General features: G+C 45.8%; 1 protein-coding gene across 1 annotated transcript; it reads left to right on the top strand.

Moving 5' to 3' along the window:
• Positions 1-4,945: 4,945 nt before the first annotated feature.
• On the top strand, positions 4,946-6,161 carry LOC147416910 (membrane-associated protein VIPP1, chloroplastic-like; the record flags this gene model as incomplete). The annotated part of the gene is made up of 5 exons (XM_086507968.1): positions 4,946-5,289; positions 5,416-5,493; positions 5,589-5,671; positions 5,935-5,999; positions 6,084-6,161. Coding segments are annotated over exons 2-5 (303 nt in total), but the record flags the coding sequence as incomplete, so codon positions are not given.
• Positions 6,162-10,588: the final 4,427 nt, after the last annotated feature.

Below are 10,588 nucleotides of genomic sequence, written 5' to 3'. Positions count from 1 at the left end.
CTGTGATTCCTCCAGGTGTCCAATGTCTACTCTAAAGAATTCTGTGATGTGTATCTGGGACTTTGCCTGACCTCTCCTCTTAGCAGGCTCTTTTCTGTGTCTACGTAGCTCGAGCAGAAACAAACCCCAGGCATCTCTGATCCTCGTACCTCATGACTTTGGAGAGTGGTCCAAAGCCCTCTCTAAACAAGCAATGGAAGCGGCCTCGTATCTCGTATTAGATGGGGCAGTGGCATGTGTAGTGTAACTCTGTCTCAGGCTCCATGTCACACAGGGGGCATGTCCTGGCCTCTGCTGGTACTCCGTTGTATCTCCCAGTCTCGATCCGCAGCTTGTGTGAAAGATGTGCGTATTTGGCGAGTAGTGCACTGTATCCCATGAGACAAGCGGGTGTCCATGTATCTGGCCTCGTCACAAAATCGTCCACCGTAAGCTGGAGAAGATGTTCTTTGTAGAAAGCCATCTTCGTGCCCCAGCTCCTGTGTTGGCTGTATCCATGTCTCCTGGTGTCTAGTTGAATCAGGTCCTGGAGGATGAGCCTCGTGATCTTGGACTGTGTAAGAGTCATGGAGGGTGTGTCCTGTGAGTACTGGAAGGGGAGGAATCTGTCTATACTGAACCCATGCGCCTGGAACCCATGATGTCATCTCCTTATACCAGCATGCCGTATCTCCCTGCATGGCTAACTGTCAAGAGGACTCAAGTGCAAGGTGGGCGTATCTGTCTCTAAGAAGTTCCCACATGCGGTGTATGAAGGAGACAGATCTAGTGAGTGCCTTTGCTACTAGTGGGGGGCTAGCTAGCTCTGCTCGGATAATGGCACGTAGTACTGAGGCCTTGGCTCTAATGAGCCGCGAGATCATAGAGACCAGGGGCTTCTCCATGTCCCCCATCCATCAGTGCGACCTGTCCTCCCGCGACGATCCAATGAAGGTCCCCATATCTCAGCTCCATAGAGCAATGCAAAAGCCACTAGCGTGTCAAAGAGCCAAAGCTTCGTCCGAGGCTCCTAAAACTGAGCTTGTGAACACATCCTCTGCAATCTACCCAATGCTGAATGGGCTCTGGTCAATATAGTCTCTGCTGCTCTCCTTAACGAGAATGCTGGTCCACTAAAAACCACTCCAAGGTAAGTGTAAGCATCTATATACTCTACCTTCTCTTGGCCGTATGTGAATGCGGCGCTGATCTCCTGATCCACTGTGGGATGGTATTAAATATCACGACCTTGGTTTTTCCAAGGTTGACAGACAAAACCACTTTCATGGGCAAACCTATGCAAAGCATCCAAATGACGTTGCGTCCCTTCCAGAGAGTCGGAGATCAACACAATATCATTAGCGTATAACAATAGCGGGATCCAAGTCCCCGCCAGCGGTGCACCTCTATCCCCATCTCTCTCAATGTAGTCAGAAACCTCATCCACATACATACCAAATAGAGCAGAGAGAGCGGGCAGCCCTGCTTCACCCCAATAGTGGAGTGAACCGGTGTAGAAAGACCCTCTGAAGTGCGTACATGCCCTACTACTGATCTTTACAATGCCATGATCCCCTAAATTAGCTCTGTGGGTACTCCCATCTCCTGTAATCTGCGCATTAGTCTAGCTCTGGGTACTGTGTCAAAATGCTTTGCGGAAATCCACAAAGCTACAAGAGATCCTCGATGATGCCCTTAGTGTCAAGATATGGTCAGGGTAGAAAACCTCTTCTAAACCCTGCCTGTCCAACTGCACGCCTTTCCTCTCTCTCTCTCTCTCTGTCCATCTACTCAACTGCTGCTCAAGAATAGATGCGTACAACCATGCCAATGTGTGTCCAATCATGATAGTGCGATAGTTCCCAGTCTCCATAGGTCTCCTAATTTGAAAATAGGTACAGTCGTAGATAGGCTCCAGGTATCAGGCCAGCCCTCGCACATGGCATGATTAAACATGACTGCTAGAAGCTGCTCTGCTAGTAGATTTTTGGCATGCATGAAATGCTCAGCCACCAAGCCATCATGATCATATGCTCTCCCAGTCCACATCCTGTCAGCCTTCTTCACCATCGCGGCGGTGAAAAAAGCACATATGTGTGGCATGGGTCGGGAAGGGGTGGCTATCCAGAAACTGTGTACAAAGCTGATGCGTACTGACCCCAAGTCTCTGTAGAGGTAATGGCAGGGGGGAGACAACTCATGAAAGAGCCGCCATCCCTCATGTGAGTCTTGACTCAAGAATAGCTGGTAGAGATCTTGCTCCAGTTGAGCCAATAATGCCCTCTTTTTTTTTCCGCTGCACCAGGCGTCGGAAGTCAATCTGTGACTGTCTGTGAGTGGTGTCCCCCAAAAGCACTTCCCTTTGAAGTCTAGCTCTGGTTTCGCGGCATTCCTCATCATACCAGCTGTTCTGAAATATGCTTCCAGAACGACGTCTATGCTCGGGCTGGGTGTTGGGGTACGCCTCTGCTGCTGCATCATGTAGTGTCTGTGTCAGTATAGTAGAAAGCTCCCTCAGAGGCTGCCCTGGTTCGTCAGTGCTTAGGCGTCTGTAGATCCCGTCTACGTATATCGAATCCGTCTCGTGCGTGAAGGTATAGCGAGTAGGAGCTGCCACCCGTGGACTGTGTGCTACACTGAACTGGAAAGAGATGGTCAACGACACAATCGTATGATCCACTGCCACCCCAGCAGGTCTGGGCCCAACTATGAGATCCCGGATACTAGAGATAGGCTTGGTTGTGCCATGACATAATCCACTGTGCTGGCTCCATGTCTGTGTGGAAAGCATGTGAAGCCTCATGCAACGGGAAATCTGTGTAGGCCATTCAAGATGGCCAATCCATGTGCGGTCCCATGTCTATCAGGTGCCGTCCATACTCAGTATGTTCCCCATCTTGTGATAGTCTGGATTGGCCAGTCTCTGCAACATCCAGCTCTCTCAACATCTCCTCTGAAGTATCATAGAAGACTATCTGATGATGGGCAGTCCTAGCATTGAAGTCCCTAGAATGATAATGTCACCATCTCTGGAGAATTCCCATATGTAAAATCATCATCCAAAATAGAGAAGGGGGACTGTCCTCTGGGTGGTGCATATACCGGACGTACTCGGGGAAAGTAGCAAATAGCAATGTACAGATATCTGCCATCTTTGCTCTCAATCTCACCCACATGTACCTAGCTTGCTCATCCCTACGAGCTATATGTATCAATGGCTGCAAACCCTCCCTGAATAAAACTGCCACTCCTCCTGAGCCTCGTCCTCTGTGCTCTGATCGTGTCTCCTGTCTACAGGCTATCTTCCATCTATATCCACTAATGTGAGGCATAGATTGCCCAGGGGCCTGATGTGTCTCAGAGTAGAAGATGATGTCTCTCCCGTTAAAACTATCCTCAAAGGTACCCACATCAAGGCGCATAGATCCATCACAATTCCAGGCGGAAACTTTTAGTGTGGTCCCATAGGTCTCGCACCGTCATGTGGCGCGTGGCTCCAATATTACCACTCTTCCATCTCGGTAGAAAGCAATCTTGCCTTTTCTCTTGCCGCTCTAATCTCCGGCATTACCTCCTGCATATGAGCAATCTGCAAGAGGGTAAGAAGATCATCCCCGAGAAAGATGCCCGTCTGCTTAAGAGCTGCCTTTTCTTCAAAAAGTCCTTAGCTTCCATGGACGGAAATCAAAGAATGAGTGCCCTTTCTTTCGAGGCTTCCCCATTGCTTCCATTTTTCTTGTTGCCCACTCTCCAAGCTCTGTATGCATCGGTTCATGAACCCCCATCAGATTTACTGCTTTGTCCACATTATCTTTGTCTTTAAGGCCGCAGATTCTTACATGTACAGCGCGCACACGTCTTCTTTGCTCTTCCTCTAGTGTCAGATTAATAATAGTGGGTGTGGGTGTGGAGAGAGAGAGAGAGAGAGAGAGAGAGAGGAGAGAGAGAGAGAGAGAAGAGAGAGAGAGAGAGAGAGAGAGAGAGAGAGAGAGATTTTATTATCGTCCTCGGAGGTCAAATATGACCTATGGGACCAAAGTTACATGTGATGTAGTATGTGTACTCCTGATGAGTGACTCTCGATGCTCCAAAATTGTAGTGATGAGAGTCGCAATGGAGAGCCCACACTTTGGCTGGGAGAGGAAAGTGTGTAGGTCTAAGTTATGGCTGAAAATGTGAGAAGCAAGTTCGGATGTGATCAAAAGCTGAGCACTCTAGTAGTGTGTGGTACTCAGACTCTCGAACTTGCAGTGAGCATAATGTGCACAATCGATTTGACTCTTCTCCATTCCCCCAACGCCCTATCTCGCATCGAAGGAAATGGGAGCTAAGCCGAATTGTTGCGATAGTGCGTATCGCGGACAAGGGAATAGGCTCAAGCATGTAAGTGTGAGTACGGTTTCCTCTCTCAGCGAAGAACATGGTTTTGTAGTTGGGGGCAATATAGGTGGTGTAATGTATGAAGCGTGACCCACCGGATTTCTCCCAAGTCGTAATACATTGGCGTTGTAGAAAAGCTTCATTCACTTGAGAGTCAATTGAAGCATCATGTAGCAAGTGTAATGCATCCCCTCCCAAACCACTTCTTTATGTCTTGCATCCATCCCGTGCTCAAGATCTTGCTTTTATGCGTCTTTTGAACTTTTTTGCTTGCTTCCCATGCAATTGTAGGAAGTCGATGTGAGGGTTTTGACGCATCTTTATCATGTACTCCACAACCCTTTCCATGCCCATAACCTCAATTGGAAGAGATCCCGACTCAAGAAGTAGGAGCATATATGGTGTTTGTGTCTCAACTTGAAGAAAGTTTGTAAGAAAACGCTTTTGGACATTCTCAAACTCTTTCCAAGTAGACTTTGAGATGCTCCCACCCCACACTTCAACTCCATAAAGAAGAACCGGTGTCACCAATGCATCAAAAAGATACTTCTTGAGAACCCAACACTTGATGTTTCCCCATTACACATGTTCTCAAATGCATAATATGCTCTCTTTCCCGCTTCCAAACGACGCATAGCACATTCATGCCACTTGTGAAATGAACTGAAGTGCTATATTAACGTCTGCAAAAGGCCAAAATGACCGATGAGACCAAAAAGTTACAATCGGTGAATCTGATATCATGTCTGAGTACGGAAATTACAAAGAACTAACACTGAAACTAAACTAACACTAAAAACATTAAGGGGAGAGAGAGAGAGAGAGAGAGAGAGAGAGATATTAAGCTTTTTACAGGATAGTGCCAAAGCTTTGGAGTCCCAACTTGATCAGCAAACTGCAGTTGTTGAAAAGCTCATTTCCAACACCAGGGTATAGCAACACTCAAGGCCTTATTAGTATTCCTCGTTTGTAAGTTGATTGTATGGTTTTGTTCTCCATAAATTGTCAGAAATTTTAAAGCTGAAAACATTGTAAGTGACTTTAAGAATCTTGTAGCATGCAGCTACTTGAAAGCAAAATTCAGGAAGCAAAATCAAAGAAAGACACTTTGAAAGCCCGAGCACAATCTGCCAAGTTTGTATTCTCTTCTTTCTATAGCAGTATGATCGTAAACAGCAGATTGAGACTTTGCAAGTAGCCTCAAGCAACATTTCTCTTTTTTTTTGCAGGACTTCCCAGAAAGTGAATGAAATGCTGGAAACCATCAAGACCAGCAGTGCCTTAGCAGCTTTTGAGAAAATGGAAGAAAAAGGTAACGTTGGCTCTTAAACTGGAAGAGAGACAAATAAAGAAGATTTTTATTTTAATGAAGAATATTTGCAGTTAATCAGTATCGATGGTCTTAGAGATTTATAAATTTTTTCCATCTTAAGAGAAAGTTCCTGCAAACACTCTTTTGAATTAAATGCATGTTTCTCTTTATTTGACAAGGTAGTATAGGCGGGCCCTTGGTAAATAGGATGCCTTTGCGGAGAATCCTGCTGCCTGCATTGATATGTTTGGCATGCATTGCAGTGAACGCTTTGGAAGCCGAAGCTGATGCCTTGAATCAACTAAGCACAGACGATCTTGCTGGGAAGGTTATTATGCTGTTAACCTGTGGTTTTGATGCTAGAGTCTTACTTTTCTGATGTTTTGTTTTTGGGGTTTATTTGAGTGGATAGTTTGCTCTTTTGGAGGGTGGGAGCTCTGTTGATGATGATCTGGATGCCTTAAAAAAGGAGATGTTGGGAACTTCAAAGGTGAGCCCTTTACTGATGATACACAATGTCTTGATCCATAGATGGATTTTCTTGGTCAATACCTACAGTAATGTTGTTTTTGATATAATTAAAGGTTTCTTTATTGTATTTTATTGTTAAAAATGCTTTTCCGATCAATTGAACCTTTTAACTTGGCAACTCTGCAATGTTTATGATTAGGATGCTTAATTCATATGTGGTTATTTGACTTAGAAATACAACTTTTTTTTGTAAATCCTTGAGATTAATTTACAAGTGGGAAACTGCAAGGCGAGGAAAACCCATAGAAAGGATCTTATACAAAGAAAGAACACAGAAATCTTTGGCCATGAAAGAGGAGCATTCATAGGAAAGCTGATGTATGTATCTCTGGAGTGATATCACCAACTTCAAGGCAAAGCGTTAAGATTGCCTAAGAGAGGGCTTAAAAAATTGAAAAGGAACCACATGAAAGTGATGGAACATACAACCATTGCGTTGACTAGGGTCCAATAATCCCAAAATTTGACCCACATAAAGAAGACCGCAAATCGCTGTAAGGAAGGCGAGAGAATGCCAAAAGCCCAAAACCATTTGTGGAAGACCATGGAGGGAAATGGAGCTGCATACAAGCTGATATGCAACAAGAAGAAAAACTCTAAGTAATGTAGCAATCCCAAAGTAGGTGACTAGCTGTCTCTTTTCGAAGTCAAACAGTAGACACAACAAGAAGAACAGATATGACGTGCACTGAGAAAAGTGCTTACGGATAGACCCCAAGAAAGCATGGCCAGAGAAACATTTGCTCCTTCAAAGGCAAGTGGCTCTTCCAGAGGGCAGAGAGTGGCTTCCTCCCCACCAGATATCAAACTTGTGCGTTGACCATAAGGCATTACAGTGGTCAACAAGCCAAGGCTGCGGTAGAAGAAGAGCATAAACCTGATTGGCAGAAATGGCCTCAAAAGGCATATCCCGGAAATATTAATAAGACATGCGGGACCTGGGTACCATCAGCCAAAGGTGGAATGGGTGAAAAGTCAACCAGCATGTGCTGAAGCTCTCTCCAGAGCTACCGTAATGTACACCCAATCCAAAACGGCGAGCGGCAAGGCGAAATTGAAAAGTGTAGCCGTCTTATCACCCACATCACCAACTACACGAAGGCCACGACAAGAGAGAGTATGTTTGGCGAGGCGAACGGTCAACCAAAGTAAGAGAAAATGCACGACTCTAATGAACTCTCCGAAAGAAGCGAATTCCCTTGACGTTGCTGTCGATCATGCCATGATAAATGAATCGTAACATCTTATTAAGTAGAAATCATACTGGAAGTAAAAGGACATCTTGGAATGTGTCCTTCCATCTTGCCAAACACACTCCCGGAGAAATGGTAACAACATACTGATAGAAGTAGGCAAGCATAAGATCCCAAGGCTGAGTTTGTTGCACAAGAGCAGGCAACGACATGGCTTTTCTAGCAAGAACATGCTTGTGCAAGTCCAAGATACTGAGGCCACTAATGCGCTTAGCAGTACAAAGCTTCTCAATCGACATCAAACACATGCCTTTTTTTGTGTGCATGTGCTTGCCACAAATGAGACAAAATAGATGACATAAGAGAAGTGAGACAATGGCGAGGCCAATGCAAGCCCTCAAGATACCTTGAACGATTCGCAAGCAAACATGTAATGGCCATGTGGAAAATTTCCATAATGCAATCCGAATTCAAGTGTTGCATAACACAATCCACTTTTTGATTATGAGTGACATTCTATCCAATTGGATACCCCAAATGCTTGGCAATCACATTTTGAGGAACAATCTCTCTTGGCCACAACAGATTATGCCAGTCACAAGGAAGCGGCAAAAGTGGAAATTGACTCTAAGACCAGCCGCAAGCCCATACAACTCCAAAGCGTCCATAATCACTTGGACATCAGCATGGCGATTGCGAGGCATACACAAAGAGTCATTTGCAAAAGCGTGCCCGATGAAGTTTTGACCCGAGGGACAAGGGTAACTGCAAGCCATGAAGAAGACCAACAAAAGTCAAATGATCGAGATGCATCAACAAGCGGCGAGTGGCAATGACATACAACAGTCACTAAGGGGGCAACCTTGCCTAACTGAACAACCAAGAGGCGAAGGTTCCGTGAGTTCATGTCACGAGGACGTGGCAACTGCTAACCTTAGTTGTTGGTTTCTTTCCAATGATTTTTGTTTATTTTTGGGACCCTCTTTTTGAAGTTGCAAATGGTCGGACATTGTATGGCCAATGTGAACGGTAGTTTCACCCGCAGACGAGAAGTTGGTCGGCACTGGAATTCGTATAGTGAGAGGATGTCTAGGCTCAGCTCAAGATCATGTAGGCCTCCCCGTCGCACTTACCAAGTTGGTGGATACTAGGAAGTGAACTCAATAAAGGCATAAAGTTAAGGTGGGATCACCAAAAGAAAATACCCGACAGTTGGGTCACATTGCATTTTTGGATGCGGTCGCAATGGGGATAGATGGTCAGAAGACCAATGGGAGCCCAACGAAAGCATCTCCTAAAAATTAGGGAACTGCTATTTTTCGGCCATGAAATGTGTTTGCGTCATTACCTTCGGAATGACAAGGGGAACATTTTAGAACTCTGCCGCAAAGTCAACTGGACAACCAGTCGGGAGATCTTTAGGCGGAACCCCGAAATGGGAAATGACCTGTAAACGCGCCAAGTGGCACATTTCTGTGCACTTTCCTCATGCAAGGAAAAGTGGCGCTGAATTTATAGTTGGGAGGCTCATTTTGCAACTTCTTGTCACAGGTTAAGAGCTATGGAGTGCATGCTTTTCACTCTATGGACAGTGTGGTGCTAGGAGTGATGACTTTCACACTACACAGTGCTCTCTCTCTCTCTCCCTACGTGCAGTTATGTGATGCCCCAGAAGAGGGCTCTTCATTGACTGATGTACAGCTGTGTGGTTTTATGCTTTTGTGCTGAGGCAAGAGCCTCTTTGAGCAGAACAGGAGTAGCTAATTGCTACTCCAAAGCAGTCACCGGTGAGGGTCATAACCTCACCAAACAGGTGCATTTCAGCGCTGATTATGCGCTGTATTTTGACTGTTTTTCAGCCAACGGAGGCGAGAACCCTTGGGAATAGTGCCCCACTATTAGAGGGCAGTTCGGGGACTGTTTAGAGCTGAAAACAGGGCAAAAACCAGTAAATACAGCGTGTTGAATTTTCTCTTTTTGGGCAGGAATCAGAGGGTTTATGTCAGTGGAAGCGAGTTCTAGCAGGGGAATTGGATTCGGGCAAGGTTTGGGGTTGTTATGTTGCCGAAATTTTGCCAAAACCGGTGGTATCTAGCTGGATACAGGTAAAGAATTCCCGAAACTCTTCTTTGTAATCTACCCTCTTAAAGAATAAAGCAATACAGATAGGGGCGCCAATTTTGGGGCCTATAGGTCGTCGGCGTCTGCTCGAAACATTCTAGCTTGCGAGCTGTGTACTTAAGTGTTAATTCCCGTCGCAGGTTCCTTTTGCAAATTACTCTCTCTTTCTGTGTGTCTAAAGTAAAGTACAGAATTTTGGGTGAAAGCCAAAGCCTACCGCCCCATAGGCCAGTTTCAAGGTTCCGTTGCCGGGACATCAATCACTTTTTCCTCAAGAAGTGAGCCTCGGTTGTTTTGGGTAAAGACACAAAGTACACGAACACGAGATTATACTATGGCCGACAAAGGGAAGGGCATTATGGAAGAGGGTTCCTCTTTGAAGGACAAACAAGAAATTCCTCTGGTGATTGAGATTGGCGAGAGCTCACGGCCACGTTAGTCTGTACCTCCTGTTGATGTGAATGTCCCTCCAGTACAGGGCTTTATGATTGGGAAACCAGAGAATGATGCGTTCAGGACTCAGTTAGTTGCCGCGGTGAATGTGTTTTTCGCAACTGGTGCAGAACCGTAGGTTTATGGAGTTCTTGCAAGCGCCACCAGTGCCACAACAAAATAGGCAACCTACATCACGAACTGAGCTTGTTGAGGCTCAAGCCCAAGTACTTCATGCGTCTCAGTAGGATCGGGAACACTCGCATGTTGCGGAGTCAGGGGCTCCAAAACAGGTTCCTCTCGTCCTTGAACGGGTGGTTAGGACCCCTATTCCACAGGTTATGCTAGTTCAGCCCGCCATCTTTCAGAGCCCGCATGTTGTCTTGAATGGACAGGGAACTGCTTACCAGGCAATGCACCCAGTTTTTCCACCACCCACGGTAGATCCTGGGTATTTCGGGGTGGATTTGTGTTCCAGAGTATGGCTGGTTAATCGTGTTTGGGGGTATGTAAGGCACGATGCCAAACCCCATGTATGGTACCATCGGCATGCAACAAGTTTTCAGAGCAACCAGGGCCAGTTTGAGGTGCCACAGGCTCATTTTGGCATGGTTGGTTTTTCTGGACAGCAGCCAGATAT

The sequence above is a fragment of the Adiantum capillus-veneris genome, unplaced genomic scaffold (genome assembly GCF_014529385.1).
Source record: "Adiantum capillus-veneris isolate H3 unplaced genomic scaffold, ASM1452938v2 Hic_scaffold_374, whole genome shotgun sequence".
Taxonomy (NCBI): Eukaryota; Viridiplantae; Streptophyta; class Polypodiopsida; order Polypodiales; family Pteridaceae; genus Adiantum; species Adiantum capillus-veneris.
This window is presented reverse-complemented; position numbering and strand designations above follow the sequence as displayed.